At 39.3% G+C, this 21,370-nt stretch overlaps 2 protein-coding genes across 7 annotated transcripts in view; both read left to right on the top strand.

Moving 5' to 3' along the window:
• The window catches only part of LOC138937209 (ERI1 exoribonuclease 3), a 181,367-nt gene that overhangs the window by 111,917 nt on the left and 48,080 nt on the right, over positions 1 to 21,370 (top strand). The gene's annotated exons all lie outside the window — the stretch shown is intronic.
• Positions 1 to 21,370, top strand: part of Eip74ef (Ecdysone-induced protein E74) — a 186,508-nt gene that overhangs the window by 134,388 nt on the left and 30,750 nt on the right. For 4 of the 6 annotated variants that reach the window (XM_070303221.1, XM_070303223.1, XM_070303220.1 and 1 more), the window contains 3 exons: positions 16,741 to 16,992; positions 19,827 to 19,994; positions 20,357 to 20,602. In XM_070303221.1, coding sequence (XP_070159322.1) covers positions 16,741 to 16,992; positions 19,827 to 19,994; positions 20,357 to 20,602 — 666 coding nt within the window. The remainder of the gene's footprint in view (positions 1 to 16,740; positions 16,993 to 19,826; positions 19,995 to 20,356; positions 20,603 to 21,370) is intronic. The other 2 variants (XM_070303222.1, XM_070303225.1) reach the window with 2 other exon arrangements.

Here is a 21,370-nt window from a genome sequence, read left to right as displayed (position 1 = left end):
AGCTTTCACGTATCACAGATAGCCAATACAGATTATAAATTCGTTACACCGGTAGCCAAGATCATTTTTACCACAGAATGCATCCTCTACATTGTTTGATATTCACTATAATTTTGAAGTCATAATGTGTTATATTTTCTCTTTCAATTTATTTTTATAAAACCCCTAATTAATATAATACTATATTTAATTTTAATTAAGGTTTAAGCTTGCGAGAAGAGATTTAACAAAAATACACAAGAACAGGAGACAAGGAAAATACGATAAAAGAAGAAAAGAATAAAATAAAGATTTCAGGAGGAAATCTAGAATAGATGATATGTTAGAAATAGTATAATGAGATAATTATGTAGCGTGCTCTATCTCTGTATAATTTTGACCTTTAGAGAGAGAGAGAAAGGAAGAGAGTATAAGGGAAGATTAATCGCATGCGTCCGAGGTCGTCACGGCAGTTTCAGCGAAAGTCATCGCATTCTTCCTGCTCTGGTTAGCGAACTCCGGTCAACAAACGTCGTACCGATTCGCCGAAATGTAACGCGCGTTATCAGATAAAAACGTTATCGCGCGTGTAAGAAGTGTGCCAGCGTGCAGAGAAAGAGAGAGAGAGAGAGAGAGAGAGAGAGAGAGAGAGAGAGAGAAAAGGACGGTGAAAATTATTTTATTGCATCGAGCGCGAGGTTCTCGAGCGATAAGTCGGCCACGTAATCGGATAAAGTGAAATTACGAATTTTGTCTCCGAATGTGTAAATTATGCGAAGGTGTTCGGTATATAATTATAACATCGTAAAATCGCATCCGATTTCGGCTGATTGATTAAAAAACGGCGTTTATTTAACTCGAATTTTTAAAAGCTATTTAAATATTGCTTATAAGTTCTTTTGAAATTTTTTGTTATTTTAATTCGCTGCAACTATATTATTACATACATATATTTTCGTTATAACATTTGACATGCTAATACATGTATATACATTATAGATATATCGTAGATATATACGTATTTATAGTATCGTGAATGATGTCACGCCACATTAATAATCAACATTAACATAATTGTAACGTAATTGTAAAATTGATAACTATATTAACGCGGACATGTAGATCTGGAAAATCATTCCGCTTGAATAGATTTAAAATTTCCTCGATAAAGACCGACAAATGCATAATAATTCACGCTCGCTGTCGTCGTCTTGCATTTTAATGCTGTAAAGCGCAATGTGTTATGCACGTGGATGCTCCTTAACACCGACTCGCAAGATTCTCGAAACAATCTTAGTAGCATCGATCGGTTTCACGGGTTCTCTTCATCCTTTATAAACGATCGTACTGTTAGAAATCTCGCAAATCTGATTGTTGCAGATCTGATCAAAGAGAGAGAAAAGCATTATAACGAAGATTCCATACAGACGGATAGGAGAATAAAACGAATGGTTTATAGAAGGAGGGAGGGTTGGGGACAAAAAAATTTGGAAAGGCGAAAGAATAACTCCGATCTTTACACTTTAAATCGTTCTAAGCGCGAATTTGCGTTCTTCCTCTCTCTCTCTCTCTCTCTTTTTTTTCGCGTCGCTTTTCTCTCCGCTTTATTCTCTCCCTCTCGATCCCGCGAGAATGCGTGGAGAGGAAGACGGATTACTTCCGGTTGCGCTTCTCTCTCGGAACGTACGAGCGACTCGGTGAGTTAATCAGGAAACGAAGACGCTTCGATCGCCTCCTTGGAGGGGAGAGGGGGGGGGGGGGAACGTGGCGTCTGTCGACCGTAGGTTTAATCAGCGACTTGTGCTCACGGGGGTTGCTCCATCTTCTCCTTTCCTGCCGTCTTCGTCCCGTCTGTTTTTTTTTTTTTTTTTTTCTTGGCATATTACGGTACGAGAAAAAGGAAAACGAGTCTGGACACGCCCTGAAGAGCCGGACGATGTCGTTAACCTGGGATAGTCTCGAAACCGATATGTGTCGAGGGACACGTGAAGGATCACGTTTGTCGCCTTCTTTATAAAACGATTTTTTTTCATTCTTCGGTTATCATATCGTCAGATTTGCTCTAGATAATTTGTGTAAAAAAAATTGTGTAATATCGCAGATGTAAATATAACGTCGTTTATTTAACATGGTAAAAGTGGAGGATACGCACGTTGGATATCTGATATTCATCACGAATGTGATTATTGGAGAATATCCACGTCCGCAAACGATGAAACGATCGTCGGCGCTTATATTTAAATAGCTAATGGTTCGAAGAGACGCGCGGGCTCATTGTGATTCAGGATATTGGTCTGCCAAGGAAAGAAGAAAGGAAGGAAGGAAGGATTCGCTTCCTGTCTGCGCGCACCCTCTCGTAGCATCAGCAGCCGCTTGCTTTTTCCCCATTCCTTTTCGTTCGCTCTACGAATCTCTAGACGAAGATTCCGTCTTATTATCGCGTTATATCGCCGAGAATATTCGATTTCACTTTTCACCAATCAACTGTTTGTTTTGATACGATTAAAGTATCAGGGATTCTACAAATCGACACGTTCCGATCCTTGTTTCTATAACACATCGCGAAAAGATACGAATGCGTTCTTTATTCAAGTACTTTTCTATATTTATCTTTTCAAGTCGCAGAATAATAATAGTAAATTCATTTTCTAGTTGAAAATTAAAATATATTAGTTTGACGAAGAGTACGATGTTATCTCTAGATTTTTTATCGCTTATGATTATATACATATATAAAATATAGGCTATTCTAATTGTGCGCGGAAAGTGTTATTTTCCCAGAGATGTATGCTAATTATTAGATTATGTTGCAAAATTATTATATTAATAATCGAATAACTAGATTGAATTTTGTGAATCAACAATTTTAAGAATTTATATTGTCACTTTATACACGTATGATGTTATATTCTACAACATCGTATGTATTATTTTATTTATTAATTAGAATTATATTTGTTTAGATCTTTATATCTTGAATTGTACATGGATAGTTGTGTACATCAGTATAAATCTGTCAGACAGCGATAGTTGAATAATTTGACATGAAACTATCGCGCACACCCCTTCGCAACCTGGTAAAAACGTAACGTATCCGCTAAAACACAGCTCTTTCGAATCACGAGAGCGAGGTACGCCGTCAACAGGATGTCAATATCGAGCGCGGATCTCTCTTTAAGAGTGCGATTTTAAAATTATCCCCGAATGCGTTCGCGAAACTGACCTACATCCTGAGCGGACCCTCCCGCGGCTGGCTCTTCGCACGCTTAATTTCCCTCGCGCCGCCCTCATTCGCCGCCCTTCTTTCTTCTTTTTTTTTCCGCGCGCCTCCTCTTCCTTTCCCTTCGCTCGCCGAAAAAGCTCGTTGGCTCCGTGATTCTCCGCGGCTGCTATTTCTCGACTCGATCTCAATCCGACTCTCGTGTCCCCTCGCATCTTTTGCATCCTCTTTATTCCACTTAGCACCCATCATCTTCGAATCTTCGCGAAGATTTTTTTTTTTTTTTTTTTTTTTTTTTTTTTTTTTTTTTTTTTTTTTTTTTTTTTTTATAGTCGCCGAGGGAAAAGCAACGCTGACCCGGCGACTTTTTTTCTCTCTCCTCCTTGAAACCAAGAATTTCTTCCCGCGTCTTTGACCAAGAAGAGGGACGATGATCACCCTCGTTCGCCCTTTTCTCGGTCCACCCTTTTACCCCGTGAGCGGTCTCACGCCTCACGAATTTCCTCTCCGTCCGGCCGGGATCGATTTCCCGCGGCATTTTCCACGCCGATCGGCCCGGAAGAGAGTGTACCCACGAGAATAGGAGCGGCGGGTGTCGAGATGGGGGAAGAGAAAGAGAGAGAGAGAGAGAGAGAGAGAGAATGAGACGTCGGGGACGACGAAGGTAGAGGCAGGGTGACAAGCGCGCGTAGGGGGTGAAGGACGATGTGCTGTAGGCGGTCGCGATAGGAAAACTAGGGTAGACTGTCCTTGCGCTCTCGGGTGGTTATTGGAACGTTGGCACGGCGACGCTTACCTTCGTCTACCGGGTGTCCCGTGTGTCTTTTGGCGCGCTCTTTTATCACTCGCGAAAACGCGACCTAGTTCTCCTTTCGAAGGAAGAAACTGATTGGGGTATTTTTTTTTTTTTTTTTTTTTTTTACTATTTCTATTCGATCGCAGAAAAAATGCATCCTTAAAATTATCTGCGTAGAATTTTAATTTTGAAATCAAACTTGTACTTTTAATTGCGTTGCATTTTTCTAATATACATACACACACGCACGGATAAATAATTATTTATTTATATATTTCTAAAATATATTTTTTAAATCTTTTAATTTTTTCTCTTAACTTCAAAGTTTCAGATAACTCAAATCACACGTGTCTAATTAGACACGCGTATTTAGGGATTACGATTAATGGTTTAACGTTTGAGATTTATGATGAAGTTTGGATTCTCAATCCTCGGTTTCTACCCTCTTTATAATCTGGAGGGAATAAGGGGAAATGTTGAAATGTAAACTTTACGTTTGTACTTGGAGAAACGAGACGCGCGCCTCGGTTCGCCCGAGCGGAACTCTTTACGCCTCTCGAATCATTGAAATTCGATACTCGCGCGGAGGAAGCCGTAAAAACGTTTTGGGAACGTGGGATATTCGGACGAATATGCCGCGTATACGTATACTATAAACCGGGTGTTCCAAGACAGCTGCGCGTCATCGCCGAAGCATCGTCGATTAATTCAATTTAATATTTCTCGAAATTAAATGATTGCGCGAAAGAAAGATCTTAAATATTCCTGCGAAAATGCAATCTTTTCGGAGAATACATTTTTTGAATATAATATACGCATAAATATAAATAAATAGATAAATGAATAATACGCACTTATTACTTTTTAAAATTTCCAGTTAGAATTTAATATTATATAATTTTATATTAATTTTAATTAATTAATCAATTAATTTTGTTCTTTTTTTTCGATATAACGTATATTTACCAAGATATTTATTATCGAAAATTGAGAAAAGCGCTGAAAGACGACTTTGAATTATATTCTCGCTAAAAGGAAACATTATCATGAAATAATCATTTGCAAATTTTGCGACACAATTTTGCCAACATTGTATATAGAATGAATTCGATAGTCCTAGTTCCCAAAGAACGGAGACGACAAAATTCTCACGTTAATACGAGAAACGTTGCGCAAGATTCATTGGTTTCGAGTAGGCCGCCTGAGGGCGGAACGCGCGCGATTTGCATCACGCGCAATACGACGCATTATCATCACGTGGCACGGAGATAATAACCGTACGGGTAAAAATAAATATTCGACTATATATATCCGATCGCGAGCTAAACGTTCGATAGATCGATCGATGATATCGGTTATTGCCGAAGCGGTTAATCAACGGCGCTTATCGTCGCTCGATAGGGACACCCTGTAGAGCGATCGATATCTCCCGCAAGCGGCGCATTAATTACCAACTAGCGGCCGCAATCACGACTGGAAAAATAATCAGCCGACGGCCGCGCAATTAATTTCCAGCTCGCATCAAATTTTACACGCCGATTGATCGATAGGGAAGTAATGGCGCGTCGGAATACAAAACGAAACGGCGCGCAGTCGACTGTGCGCGAGAGAGCGAGCGAGCGTGGCTGTATGAATTTGCGATCTGTTTTTTTTTTACACATAGCCGTGTTTCCGATACCCACCCGCGGCGGGGAATGAATTCGTTACGAAGGGATTTTTTAGCGAATCGGCACGCTGGAATTAATTTACCGAAAATTACAAGTGGGAATTCGCGCTAGATGAAAACTCGCGATTCTGCAAGCATTTATAAAATGAAATTTTACGCGTTCACGACTCAACGGAAACTAGAATGTTGGAAAACTTTAATCTTACGTTTTACGCGAAAAATCTATCTTCCGTGAAAAACTTATGTTATGATAATTTTCGCAATCTATCGACGAAGAATTTTCAGTAATTATTAGGGGAAATTGGAAAAGCGAGAATTTTGCCGACGCGAAATTGCAAATTATCTAAAAGAAGATTTGAAGAAGATAATGAGAAAAATTAACAACTCGTTGAAATCTCAGGTGAAATACTTTGCTGTGATAAAAAAATATCGTTCGATCTATCTTTGTGAGAAATACGTGTATTGTTGTACGTACGCTGTATTAAAATTAGCCTACCGTTTACCCGACAGCTGTAGATCGATGTCAAAGTACTTGGCAAACGGGGAATCGATTTGACGAGGACGGAACGAAAGGGGACACCCGTTAGATCGAGCGGAGAGACGGAGAGCTATCCGTGTGTACGCAAACGGTGCATAGAGGAAGAGCCAGCGCGCGTCGCTGAATGCACCAGCCCTGACCTACATAGTAGAGCGTGTTGTGGGCTAGGTGAGCCTACGCTAGAGCTAGCTAGACCATTATAGCAACGAGAGACGTAAGGGTGTAGCCCTCTCCACCCCTTCCTTCCCTATCCCTCGCCTTTACGCGCATGACAGGCAAACTGTGGTAATCGCGCTCGCGCTTTTTCTTCGGTTTCTGAAATCTGACCGGGAAGGGGGAGGAAAGGGGACGACAGAGAGTGTAAAGGATGCTCCGCGATGCAACTCGAGTTTTATTCATACATTGTGAAGGGAAAAGGGAAGAAGAAGGGATATAAAAGTATGCGATTGTGAAATCACATTGTCGTCTATACTATAATTGTGGCATAAATATGACATTTCTGCACTTTGCGACGGGTCATCTTTTTCCTTCGTACTTGCAAGTTAGTAAAAGAAACGGATCAACACGAGGTGAGCATCATAGATGTAAATTTATAAGCTTTTTATCGTTTAAACGTGTCATCATACATCTATGATGCTCACCTCGTATTAATCCGTTTCTTATATATATATATAACAAATATAAATGTGTAAAATAAAATTTTTATAAAAATAGCAAAACAATCTGACAATGAGAGATAGAGAGTATTTTCGAGTTTCATTCTCGCTTTTTCTCGGTCATCACTCTCCGCAATAGTTTTATGACGACTATTACGGAGGAATATTATATCTAACCATGGCCCACTGTCACAATTACTCTCTATGTCACCGACTGACCCGCTCATTTACTCGATTCGTATTCATGCGCGCGCGCGATGAATGGCACCGGCTAACGCATTTGACGTGCGAGCGAGAGAGATCTAACGGCCTATGATATCGCTCGTGCCCGCGTTATTATATCATCATCGGCGACGGTGCCGCGGCACGATTAACATTATGCAATATGCGCGTTTTATACGGGATGGCCGTTACGTGCCGCTGGTGGTATTGCACAATGCGACTCAGCGCAATGAGACTACGTACTATTTTTCAATCCGGAGCGAGTACAATAATCTCCTGTCGGTGCTCTCATCGAGAGAACGACGCAACGTCGTCGCCGTCGACATTCCCGGCGCTTCGTCCTTGACACCCTTTTCCCCCTGATCCCCCTTCTCGCTTTACGCGCGCGAATTGACGGACCTCGACCGGCGATTCGCAAACTGGCCGGTGATCTTTTCGCCGGATCTCTTGTCGCGATTAAGTTCACCGATCGACGCGTAGTCATCGATTCCCGGAGGAGGAAGAGGAGGAGGAGAAACTACTCTCGGTTAGGGGGAGAAAAGGAAAGTTTATCGAATACCGCGAGGTAACGCTTCCAATCGGGTTGCGCAATTATAAGAAATTAGATTCCTACGTCGTTAGCTTACATAATGAATCCTTTACGAGAGACAACTGGACTTTGGAGCCGCGATGATGTGTCTGCCGCGCCTTCCTTCGACACGGATTAATTGGGCCAGTCGATTAATCCAAGTTCTTCGACGGGTGGGGATATATTTTTTATACCGGAAAGAATTCTCGCAGAAGGAGAAAATGCAAGGGGCGACGTTCATATTGCACATAATAACGTCTGACTCTTTCCAAATAGATATCGTTTCGTTGTACACAGGCGTAACGCGATTATTTTCTTTAATTGAAATTATGTTGATTAAAATTATTATATCGTATGGCAAGCAAAAACATTTATATAATACGTATATTCGATCAAATTTTACAATTTTATTTAATCCTCGAGAAAAAGTAACCGCGAAAATATCTTTCGACCGTCTCAGACGAGAAACGATTTTTTATTTATTTAAAAAAAAAAATTACAGCTTTTTATATTTTATAAAAGAATATATTTTTTTCTCGAAAGAGAAAGAAATTAAAACGAAAAGGGATTTACTATATCATTTAAGCGCAATTAGACAGACCTTTTTATTACGATAAAAAATTATATAATTAAATATAAAATATAATACTATAAAAGATAAAAGAGTGAGAAAGCGGAGGAGAAAAAAAAAAAGAGCAAACGGAGAGAGAGTTTCACTTTATCTTCGAAAAAAGAAAAAGAAAGAATTCTTATATAAACTTGTTTGAACATTTAATCACCGAACAGCTGACAGTTCGTCGAACTATCCCCAGTAGTCACGTTGTTTCTCAAAGGAAGCGAAAGTAAGTTGAAAGGAGAATTATATAGGTCAAGAAAAAAATTTTATTCTTAAGAAACACACAAACTGTGTCAGATTGTCCAGAAAAGAAAAAAAAAAAGATGCACGCTGGATGAACATTTCTATTGGGGAGGGGGGGGGGGGGGCGAGAGAAAGAAAAGGAAGAAAGCAGGCAGCGAACGAGATAAGTGTCTAAGGCTTCGGGGGCCATCGTCGCCCTCGGTGTACCTGAACTCTAGACGATACCGTTAGATGCGTGCCGATCACGATCCCGAGAGAATGGAATAACCCAGTTTCTCGCGATCTCCTACGTTAACGCTTAACGGTACTTGCCGGAGGGCTTCGCGCGCGGAGAGACGGGGCTCCTCCGATTTTACGCCCTAATGAGAGGGGAAGGGTTGCCCACCCCCGTGAGAAAAGAATTCACTCGACCGTCGCGAAACCCCTCTTTAAAACGCACGCGCCCACCGGGTTCTCTCTCTCTCTCTCTCTGTCTCTTTAGTTTTTTTCCTTCCATTTCCTTTACGCAAAACATTGTTGCGGTAATATAGGCCTGGTTGAATGTCGGTCTCCTTGTCGCTTCGTATCTGTAATATCCGACATATCAATGCTAAAAAGAGGGAACGACGTAACTTCCGTGTGTTTTAAATTCGTATAAAGCTTATTTATTTGAAATATTTTTCTAACGAGCTCGTACGAGCTCTATGATCTTTAATATTATAAAAATGAATCGGGAGCCCACAAGTTTATGTATTGTTCGAGATTAATCACGTGAAAGATTTTCTATACAAAAAAATTATTTTATCGATATTTTTTTCAATTGAAAACGAACAGATCATTGGAATCATTTACATAAAGAGAAACAAGAAAGAAAAAAGTGTCTGTATATCTTATTTTCTTATTGTATATTTCATATATATTTTCTGTGGAAAAAAAAAAACCTTTCGCTTTCTCACCATTACGGAAGAACAATTTACTATATCCCATTTATTCTTCCTGCCTTTCTTTTTCCCTCTCTCTTTTCCTCTGTATCGGATTTTTTTTTTTTCCCTTTTCATTTGCCGAAGGAAATGGGCGTACGCGGCGTCGTTCAGATACACAGCTCGTCTCACCTGGAGACGATTCTCTAGGACAATAGGAGCTATTCAATCGAGAAAATGGGTCATGGTCGGCATATAATCGTTTCCACTATTTTCTGTTTAAAGAGGAAGAAATGTGTCACGATAGCGATGTCAATTCGAATATAGGTCACATGATTCATCGACTTGCGAGTGTCTCTCGAATTTGACGATATCATAATCCAAATCCCATGTTATAAGAATAATAAGGACAATATTATCCCAGCAAGAATATAAGCCAGGATTTTATACAAGAAAATTGTAAATGTTTCTTTCTCATCAATATCGATTTTATATTGAAAAAAAAAAAAAAAACTATGTACACGATTCCCAATAAGATTTATGATAAATGTAAAAAATCTGCCCCTCCCGAATAAACATACAGAATGCATGGAAGCAAATGAAATAAATTGTCACGTCGGTGCTGACAGAAAAGGATATTAATTAAACGACGCAAGCATCAATTGATAATTCAAATGCAGCCTAAGCATGAGGGCAGAAATTGCGGAAAGCGAGGATGTCGGGAACACACCCGATAGCTCTTTGCGCGCGATAATCGCTCTCTCTTTCTCTTTCACGCGAAACACCTACACGTGTTGTACTGTCAGACCATGTGTATATACACACACACACATACACACACACACACACATCCCTGCGCTCACTCTTGGAGCACTCTCGATTTCGTTGGAGGAGGTCGAAGTGGGTCGCTCACACAGACACAGGCGGCGCGTCGTTTCCGCTATCGAAACTTCCGGCTTTGGCAATCCGTTAATGTGAGAGATGCTAGCGCCGTATATAATGGCGGCTTCACGCAGCCGAATCGGCGAATTAATTGTCCTTAATTAGGGATAGACTTATCAATCGGCCTCGAATTCGCTATTGTTCCGAAGCATTAAAATGCCGTCATTGGTTTATATTTTAAAATATTGGATCGGAAAAGAATTACGGACAACATATCGTGCCATTTATAGAGAATATTTCATTCGCAAGTTATATAATAATAATAATTATATAATAAAAAATAGCTCACTATTTTTCTACCAACATATATTCTTAAAAATAAAAAAAAAAAAAAATTAACGGAACAGGTTAACATGATACGATATATTATAATATTAAACAGAAAAAGAGGATGTATTTTACAATTAAAATTGAAGAAATTAATGTGAAAAAGTTTGACATTTAATAATCGTAAATTGTTATAGTAGCGAACAAGAGATATAAAATTTTAATTTCTAGTATTCATAATAATAATTATATTTAATATTAACTCAATCTGTCCGATAATTCGAATATTAACGATCTAATCATTTAATGCAAATAATTAGCGAGCGAAAAAATATTATGTGATCGTTACATAAGTGATATGCGAATGAAATTTTTTCCATTTTGTTTTCGACGTTTCTTCGAATATATTAAATTGCAGAGAGATTAAATATAGAATAAAAATATGTATCGTGCAACACACAATAAATATTTTATATATAATTTTACATATAATTGCGATAAATCATCATAAAATATTTGATTTTATTGTACGACATAATATTTCTCTCAATTTCTCTGCAATTTAATAATATGACTCTTTCCGATTCCGACTGGATTCCGTAAACGTTGAATCGACACCGCATGTAAATCAACACGCTTGTAATGTCTTAACGACCTCGATTAGCTTCGGATTGTATTCGTCGATATCGATCGCGGGGTATCGTGATGGAATAGCTCACTTTTGTTCTCGCCCACCGTCGTAACAATCACGCTTTTCTTTCCGGCTATTATAATATCGCCGCGTTATATATATATATATATATATCTTCCTTATCCGCCGTTTATTATTGATGCACAGAAATCGTGCCCGATTGATGTAATTTTTTTTTCGATTCCGTAATCTCGTGGCGATTTCTGATACATAAATCACACGTGTCAACTTGTACAGATATTTCCTATAAAATTCCATATTAAAAATATGATTTTATATAACGACTGGAAAAATGTCGAGTTTAAATATAAATATACGAAAGGTTTTATGTCTGAATCTCCGTATCGCATATTTTCTTAACAATTCTTCTCTTTAATAACTACACACAAAAGTATTATTAAATTTATTTTATATATTAAATTTGGAAGTATATATAAATTATATAGATTTGTCACGTAACTTCTTCGCCCGCCGTGTAATTTTTATCCCAAAATGATAGATGCGACTTGTGTATCACTTCCGTTCAACGGTTTATTTAACTTCGTATGAAAAGGATTTAGCGAAGCTAGTACGAATAACGCGTCTCGTCGATATACATAGCGATAAACGATCGCTAAATTATGTAATGACATATGACGATGTCCGATAATTGTGTGCCATGTGATTAACTGTATGCCGATGATATAGCACGCGGAAACGCGAATGGATCGATCCCGTTTTATAATCGCATTCTACCCTATACGCACGCTTTAATCACAGACACACACACACACATATATATATATATATATATATATATATATAATCGGTGACGAAAATAATTCTCCGTGTCATGTATCGCTTGATGAAATAATTGTATTCCCTATTGAGAAAAAGATGAACGGTTGTAAAGATATTTGTTCCGTTGGACGAGTTACATTTCGATAAGAAATTTGAAATAAATGAACAGGTATTTATACGATTTTCCGTTTTCTTTTCGAAATGTTTCTCGAATGCAGATCGCGAATGCACCTGCTGTACTTGGAACGCGCCGATAAATACGCGTTTCTCGCGGAACGGAATGACGGCCGGTTACGCTCCGTTAACACTCGGTTCCACTCCCGAGAAGGGAATACTTAACAACGAATCGGATATCATCAACGATATTCGAGTGTTCCGTTCAATTTATAATATATCGCAAAATTATTAATATTTATTTATATATAATCTTGTACTTATTGTATCAACGCGTTAATGAATTGTTGTATAAAAGTATAAAATAATTAAATCGACAGAAGAGCCGGTTAGATGCTTTTTCAATCTCGTTACGTCTTTTACACTCTACTGCTATTCGTTAAATATATTATTCGACTGTGAAATATCGTTACTTTTATCGCGTGAAGCGAAACAGGCGTGTCGTTCAACGGAGATCGATCGATGTCATAATACCTCCGGGACTGTTTTCGGCTTTCGCATAATCGCCGTAGGCGAGAGACGGGGCGAATCCGGATCTCGGTTGGTCGGCGGAACGTGCGAAATAACGTGTTCTCGCCTCCTTTCTCGACGTGACACAAGGTGGAAATATGTCCCTCGTCTCTCGCGTATATGTATGTACGAGACATATACCCGCGTAATCTCCGCGCGCACATACCCAAGAGCTGCCGCTTCTCGGGCAGCTCGTCGGACGCACGTGATGTCACATAGAAAGAGAGAGTCGTTACCGTTACGCAATGCCGGCCACGCCGCACCGGGACACGCGTCTGCTGCGCGTGTGCGCGTGCGAGAAAGTTGCGTGGCCCGGCCAAACGCTGACCTTACGTACTGTTCTCGCACATACATATACATACGCACCCACAAGCGAACGTTTCGTGGATCCGTTTCGTCGTTCCGTTCGATACGGCCTTTAAGCAATTTTCATCAACGTGTCATAACAATGTATCTCTTTTAATCTTAACCGAAAAGAAAATATTTTGTTTTACATTGTTCTTCATCTAACGATAAATTAGTTCATATTAAATATCGATATATTTTTTAATGGGTACAGGTGTCGCGATATCCGAAAGACTTTGGATTTTGCAATTCTATCCATTCTCGATATTAATAAGAGAAATATTAATAGATATAAGGCATTAAATACGCAAATGATTCTTCGATGAATGTTTTATCGCAAAGACGCTTTACTATTTAATAGAATAATAATAATTGTATGCAATTTTTATTCTAAAAATATTTATGTAAAATATCACAAGAATATAAAATAGTCACGCACACACATAGTTGACTTTATTCTTAAAATAATATAAAATGATAATAAGCGATAAATACTTACATCTTACCTCGATATAAATACATAAAGAAAGAGAGAGTTGACGTACATATTGTATCGTACATTTGTCAAGATCAACGAATGCTGGATATTTGCTGGCCGAGTATTTTCTTTCGTTGCTCTAATAATAATTTCGTGGTTAATTTTAATGATTTTGTTACGGCGAATTAAAATCGCGCGATGCATATTAATCTACGATCGGCGAGCGAAACTGGTCTCGGGCTTTTAGAAACTATGAAAACCGGGACGTGGTAATGGTGATTACGGTGAAACCTCGCCGTCGTGTCGATATCGGCGGAAGTCTCGGCTTCTGGATCTTACGGGTGAAACGGGCAGGAAGCGCGCGGAAGGTGAAAACGCCGTGGAAAAAAAAAAAGAAACTATATACTCGCGCCGATCGATTCGGCTAGACGCCCCCTCCCTCCCCCCGTTCGTCGCAAATCGAGAGCGCGAGAGTCCAATGCCAAGTAAGGTCATTCTACTCCCGTGTTTCCGCGTGGGTGAGTAAAGTTTATCTCCCGTTCTTGAAAATTTTACGTAAGAATTCACTATAGAGGTTGCGAGCGCTCCATACATTACGATCTATCTCGATCGATCAAATTTCAAGATGTTATGAAATCGCGGAAAGAAACGACATCTCGACGTAAGACCTGTCGAGATAAAAATCCAGTCACTTTCTGACTTTAAAAGACACGGCCAGCGGTTAAAACTAATCATAACTAATAACGAGATAAAAATAAACTCTTGACGTTTCAATTTCAACCATGACCGTCCCTTTCTTATGTTCGCGGAAGTAGACAGCAGCGAATAACAAAGGATCGTTGAGAGTCGATTAAATCTTCATGCGTGAGTCGCGCGCGTGATGAAAATGCGAGACGACGCCGATCGAGCTCGTCCGTTGGGCCTGCAAAGGAATGCAAGCGAAGCGACGACGTTTTCGAACAATAGCGGGGCTATTTACTTCCGGGAGCCTTGAAACCGTTCGAAAGATATATAATATTTTATTTGTTTTTTTTCGCGATGGGTCTGTAAAAATAAATGCCGCGAATATATTTTCTCACAGAATTTCGATTGAAAATCAAACGATCTGCGTTTAATATCAATCTTTTTAGCGACACGCTATTTCGTTAATAAGAGATAGAAAAATTAATAAATATATATATATATATATATATAAATCAATTGAACATTACGTTTTTTTAATGTATATAATATCCAATTGATTTGACCTATGATATCATAATTCCATCGATTCGTACGCGAATGGCTTTCCTATTTTTGTAAACACTTTTAACGTATTATTAAATTTCTCAAAACTTGTCTGAAAACTTTCGCAACTATGGCAATTTTTGCCAAAATATGATAAGGCGATCGGTTTATCGGTATTAAAATCGGGTGGTAATTTTAAAAATTTTGATTAAGATTTCCGTTGCGAATATTACGTGATGCGACAATTGGAGAGAAAAAAATGTTGCGTTCTTCGTTCCGCGGCGCCTCGCAAATAACTCGCATCCGCGATTATTGTAATGTTGCGGCTCTTACGAAGCCGCAAGGATATGCAATTTGTATAGCGGAGGTGAATATTATTCATGGGAATACCGGTCTCTCTGTAATCTGCTGTACTGTCGCGGCGCGCATTAAATGTCAGTTTTTATACGATTTCATGCGTGATCTTTAAACGGTCCTCTCCCATTTACACATGTTACAATCAACGCGGAGACGTGTCCTTATACGGATATATCGAGAAACTGCGAAGACTTTTACTTTACAAATTTGCGATTGCAAGATCGCAGAATTATTAAATGATATTAATAAGATTTACAATCGTCCGTGTAAAAGTTGACATAAGCGTTCATTTACGATACTTTGAAAAAGAACCCACAATGGGAATATATCAATCGAATAAGATCGATAAATCTTTATCCTGTTTATATCGAGCGTCTGAGATAAATGTCTAATGACGATTTATTTCGATCCCAGTCGCAAACATCGCGATTATATTCTCTTAATCCGTCGTGTGACTCCGAAACGTGATGCGGTAGGAGATCCGTATGATTGCATAATAACGGAATCCTCACCGACCTTCCAGGAACGAGGGGAATCGAACGAGTCGGCGAGCTTGAGGAAATTTGCGAGAGCGAGCTCGCGAGAGGAAAATTGATCGATCGGATCGATCGCCGCCATTTTCCACGGAGGATTTTTCGGGTTCGCTGCGACGAGAAATTGCTTAATGAAGCCGCGCCGTGGCACAGCAACGCCTGAAAGGAAGGTAGAAACGTTGCAGTGGGTCAAGGAGAGACGCCGGCTTTCACTTCCTCTCGACGCGAGCTCCTCGAGAGAGAGAGAGAGAGAGAGAGAGAGAGAGAGAGAGAGAGAGAGAGAGAGAGAGAGAGAACGCCTCTCGAGTAGCGGCCTTTTTTTTCCTTCTCCTTCTGCGTTTTCCCTTCCCCCTCGTGAGAATATTTATCCGCCTATGATTACGCTCGATTATTTCGACCGACGGGCAGATGTGTAAAATCTTAATGAACGCTTCCCTTCAAATTGATCCACTTAACCTGGACCAGGACGGAGGATCCGCGATATAATGGACGACGGGTCGCGATAAGCAGCTTATCTCGAAGCATCATTTCTCGTTCATTAATGAGGAGTCGATGCTTCGCTGCTCTTTGTAAAGCAGCGAGTAAAAATTATATTTACTATACTTTAATTTCTCTGAGACAGAATAGATCGTTAACTCCCACTTTTGATATCTATTATTAAATATTATTACGAGATTCCCCCTCTCATAATATCGGTATCGATATTTTACTACGACGAAAGACGAGTGATTATTATCTTCTGAATTCAGATAATTATCGCTAGAACGCGATATTATACCTCCATTTTATATAATTAAAATTGAAGCAAGGCGCAAGAAAAATTAAAAAGAAAAGACGAACTCTGCATAAAAATTCGACAAAAATATTTTTATTCTATCATATTATATAAATAATCGTATCGTTTTATATAATCTATGGTATTTAATATTCCATCGTTCATTCGATTTATATTTATCCAGCTTAGAGAAATTAATATTTCTGATATTTCTCCTTTCCATTTGTTTAATCCATGTTATTTCGTTATCTGTTGCAGTAGACACAAGGGAAGTTCAACCGCACGACACAGGCGAAAAGGAACAATTAGGCCTCGCGAGCGTGAAAGTGGAGCCGGGATCCACCAGTGCGACTACCACCAGTAGCACGGGAACCCGTCTGCTCCATGGGATCCTCTCCCAGCATCCCCAGCAACACAGCCTGGGGCTACAGAACGGATATGGCCGACACTTGCCCGGTCACGCTCAGATGGGCCAGCCGCCTTACACTACTGCCGCCACGAGTACGCCAGGTAAGGCACTCGATGAAAACATTTTAAATACGTTAATGAGATTTATGGAGGACCCCACCCCAGTCAGTTGACAGATTGCGATAGATTTTCAATCGCACACGATACAATTTAGAACATAATGTCGAAAGAGAATGTAGGTTTAGAAATAGAAAAATGAGAAGGGCTTGATAAATTACAATCAGAGTGTATAAGATAATGGAGAAATAAATAAAGTTAAAAGGATATACGATGACAGATTTAAGATAGAGGGAATATATGTATGACGTTAAAAATACGATAAGATAAAAAAGAAGTAGAATAGATGGTCGCAATATTTGAAAAATTTGGCATTTTTCGAAGAAATATTTCAGAATTTAATCGCAATGACGATAATCGTTTATTTATTATAATCAAAACGAGATATTATTAAAAAAGATCGACCTGTTATTACAAACAGGATATGTTATATTTTTCATTTTGACTTAATTATTTCTAGGTTTTTATAGCTTCAATCTATAATATATATAATATATCTAAAAAAAATTCATAGATACGTTTGCGTTGTTGAAACAATAAAGAATACCACATTCGATCTGAAACGAATAACTAATCTGGCATTTTGTGGATAATTGGCATTTGCGTAAAATAAGACGATGATGATTTCCATTAATTGGATCGCGATGAAACAAGGCGCGACGGCTCTCTTGTAGATGACTTATTACCGAAGCGACAATCGCGGATTACTCGGACGTTTCGTCGAATAATTGCATCCTCGAATGCTGCTATTCGCTAATTGACCGAAAAGTAGAACGATCGTGTTACGGTGGTCAAGGAGAGGTGAGAAAACCGATCGGCGTAATTTCTTAAGAATAATTATAATCGTAACATGCGCGCGCGCGCACACACACATACAGGCGATGCAGAAAGCAATAACGAAAGCGAAATAAACATTTCCGCATTCGTAGTTTAAAATTTGGATTAGTGGAGCAACGTCGATTTTATAAAAGTTGCATCGCGCAACGATAAAACCGCTTACCGACGACATTTCGCCAGGAATTCGGGCACAAATCGATTTTTAAAATACTCGACTCGATTGTTGCATAAAGCGGCAACCGATTCGAATTCCCGGATATCGGCTTGCATAATGCGACGATGACAATGACGACAACGAGACGATGACAATGATTACGACAGAGGGAGGATAGGAGCGATAGAGAGCAATGATTCTCGCGCAAAACCCTTTAGGACCTGTTCGAGACGGTTAGTCGCGCCGCGAGAGAGAGAGAAAGAGAGAAGAGGGGAGGGGAGGGAACCGTGGGAAGAATGAGCGATATGCATACTCAATGACCGGATGACCTTCGCTCGTTGCATAAAGATGCCTTTAATTGACGGCGCGCGTGCGAGAACACGTTCGGCACGGTTCGGCGACGTTCGATAAAGCCGAGAGAGCGAGCGAGCGAGCGAGCGAGCGAACGAGCTCTTCGGACATCTCCAAGGAACATCTAATTTGTTTAAAGCGGCGGACGAAAGCGACGCGCGGCTTTAATTTAGAGAGCCTGTCGAACCGGTCGATCGCCGATAACACACATTCGTCGCGTAATAATATCGAACGGTGATTTGATGGTTGCGATATATTTAGAATGTAAAGTATTCGATGTTCGGTTATGTACAATAAAGGAGAAACTTTGGACAAAGTGTCCCAAGTTTTTTTCGCAGACATACTCTGCCTGAATTTTCAGAAAAACGACATTTAATTTTAATTATGACAGATTGTCTGAAATTTCCTTCAGGCATTTAGATCTGAAAATTCAGATAAAAATGTCTCTAACAATGAATTCTTAGTCAATTTTTTATAGTGTATATATTGATGATGTAAGTAAAAATTATGCGGGATGTCTACACCCTGGAAATTTGGAATTCTCAGGGATTTTCTTTGTACCTGGAAAAATCAGGAAATTAAGCCAAGCGAATTGTATTTAAAATATATTATAAATAAATATATCTATTTCTATTTATATGCATAAAATATTGAATATGTAGTACATATTATTTATTGTAATTTTTAGTGATAAAAAGGATGTTATGCAAGTGAAAAACGCTTACAAAGGCTATTCAATTTTTTTTCGATACCTTTGCAAATCTAGCACTTGAAATTTGAAAACTCTGTTTTTTTCCTTTGTATGAATAAAAAAACTTATTTTAGAAAGTTAACACACCGAAAAATCTTTCACCGAAATATTCCACTTTTATCTAGAATTTTTTAACAAAAATATCCGAAAGATCAGGGAATTTCTTTACAAAATTCGAGTAGATATCCTGTTATATCGAAATTTCCACGATAAACTATGCTCTTACAATATTTTGAAAGAGGTAAAAAAATTATTGACAAAAGATATACAAATATAGGAAAATAAAGAAGAGAAAATTGGCTATAGGAATGAAATAATTTTATGTAAGAACGATTGTAAATAATCAAATATAAAAGTCACAACTGTTCTTTAAAATTTATCTATATTTAGAAACGAAATAGAATACGCATCCTTCTTTCAAATCATAAAAATCCTCTTTTCTACATTATAAATATTCCTTCGGCCCTAACACGCGCCCTATATATTTATTAGAACCTTCTTTAACGAAGTAATAATTTCGAGAAGATAACACGATTCTCTTTTTTTTAACGCGCGATAGTCGAGCGCCTTTCATTTATCGTGCTCTTTTGCGCGAAACGGTATCGTTGAGACACATTAATGGACGATGTCACACGCCTTATCTCGCTAGCCCTAAACTCTGCCGACTATTTATCACAGAGGACGCGTTCCCTTCCTTTGTTTCATGCCGTCGTTGGCCGGAAGCAGGAAGCGGATCACTGCCAGCAAGCCCAGCGGACAGCGGAGTCAGCGATGTTGAGTCCAGCACATCCTCCGGCGGCAACGAGGACGCGAATCTCTTACTGAAAGCCAGGCTCAATCCTAATTCGTCCCTCCAGCCAGGTCTGGCGTCTCATCACTCTCATCTATCATCGGGTGAGCTCGATCTCTATCTTACGCTTATCGATCATGGATACGATCGCTTAATGCATGTATCTAAGATCGTAATTATAAAGAATTTTAAATAATAATTCTAAAGATCGATACCAGGATCATTAAGAATATTTTTCATAATAATACACAATCTTATCTCTATCTCTCTTGAAAACTTTAGTACTATTAGACATTGAACAGTTTAAAGATATATTTATATTTAAAACGTTGATTTATATAAAGGATTACTTCTTTGCGTCTTAACGAGAGAGAATTTTCACGAGAGATCGAAATTAAGTTCGCGCAACACCTTTCGAAGGGGCCACGTGCTTTCTTATCGAGCGTCCGTATTGATTGCTCGACAGCAGCACTCGGTAGGTCGGCCTGTCACAGCCCCGGCGTTTACCCGTCGACGGCGACCTTTTTGCCGCCCTCCTATCATCCGCATCAGCATCATCCCTCCCAGTATCATCCGCATCGGGGGACCTCGCCGCACCATCAGCACAGCAACCACACCATGAGTTCGACGATGGGGCCGCCCCACCACCACCACCACCATCACCATCAAACGCAGAGTCTACAGCACTTGCATTACCGTCAGCCACCCTCGCGTAAGTGCAAACTCTCAAAATTCCGCGACTACGTATTGTCGTATGTGATCGGCCATTTTTTACGGGCATGCTCGATTTTCCTCGACATTGATAATATTTTTAGTCGATTACGAGCAATAGATAAAGTAACAGTAAGCGCAATCATAATTTTTGGACAGCAACTCGGTTAAATTTCTATCAGGTTCTGTGGTGTAAAAAAAAAAAATATATATATATATATATATTCAAAATATACAGAAAAATAACGCGCGCTTGACTAAAAAAAAAATCTTGAAATTTCAAAATCTCTCTCTTTGCATGGGTAATGCGATCGGAATAGGTTCTCTAGCGATTCGATCTAGACTTCCATACAATAAGACGGGCCTTTTCTTTGACCTCGTTTACTTATCGGCAATTTCGAATAGATAACAAATGTATCTCGGTTCTCATCGCGATCGATCGGTGGTCGAAGGAGGGAAAGAGAGGCGGGAAAAAAAGTGCTCGATGAAACGGTGACTTTGGTATCTCGCGTCTGGCATCTGAAACTCGAGTCGTCATGACGTAACTGCGTTTCTCGGTAGACCGAGTTTATTTCGACTTCGTAGAGAGATATCGATTCGATATCGTGTCGTGCCGATCAATCAGACACGGCGGAATATGCCTCGCTTTTGATGGATTATTATGCACGCGAGCGTAAATGTAAAAAAAATAATCGGTCTTCGATGATCCTGTGAACGGATTAGCGATACCGTATCACGGTTTTAATCTTCAAAACGTCAGGTCTCATCG

The sequence above is a fragment of the Polyergus mexicanus genome, unplaced genomic scaffold (assembly GCF_030449975.1).
Source record: "Polyergus mexicanus isolate NDT 795.1 unplaced genomic scaffold, iyPolMexi1.0 SCAF_10, whole genome shotgun sequence".
Taxonomy (NCBI): Eukaryota; Metazoa; Arthropoda; class Insecta; order Hymenoptera; family Formicidae; genus Polyergus; species Polyergus mexicanus.
The sequence above is the reverse complement of the archived record's forward strand: the minus strand, read 5'-3'. Positions and strand labels throughout refer to the sequence as shown.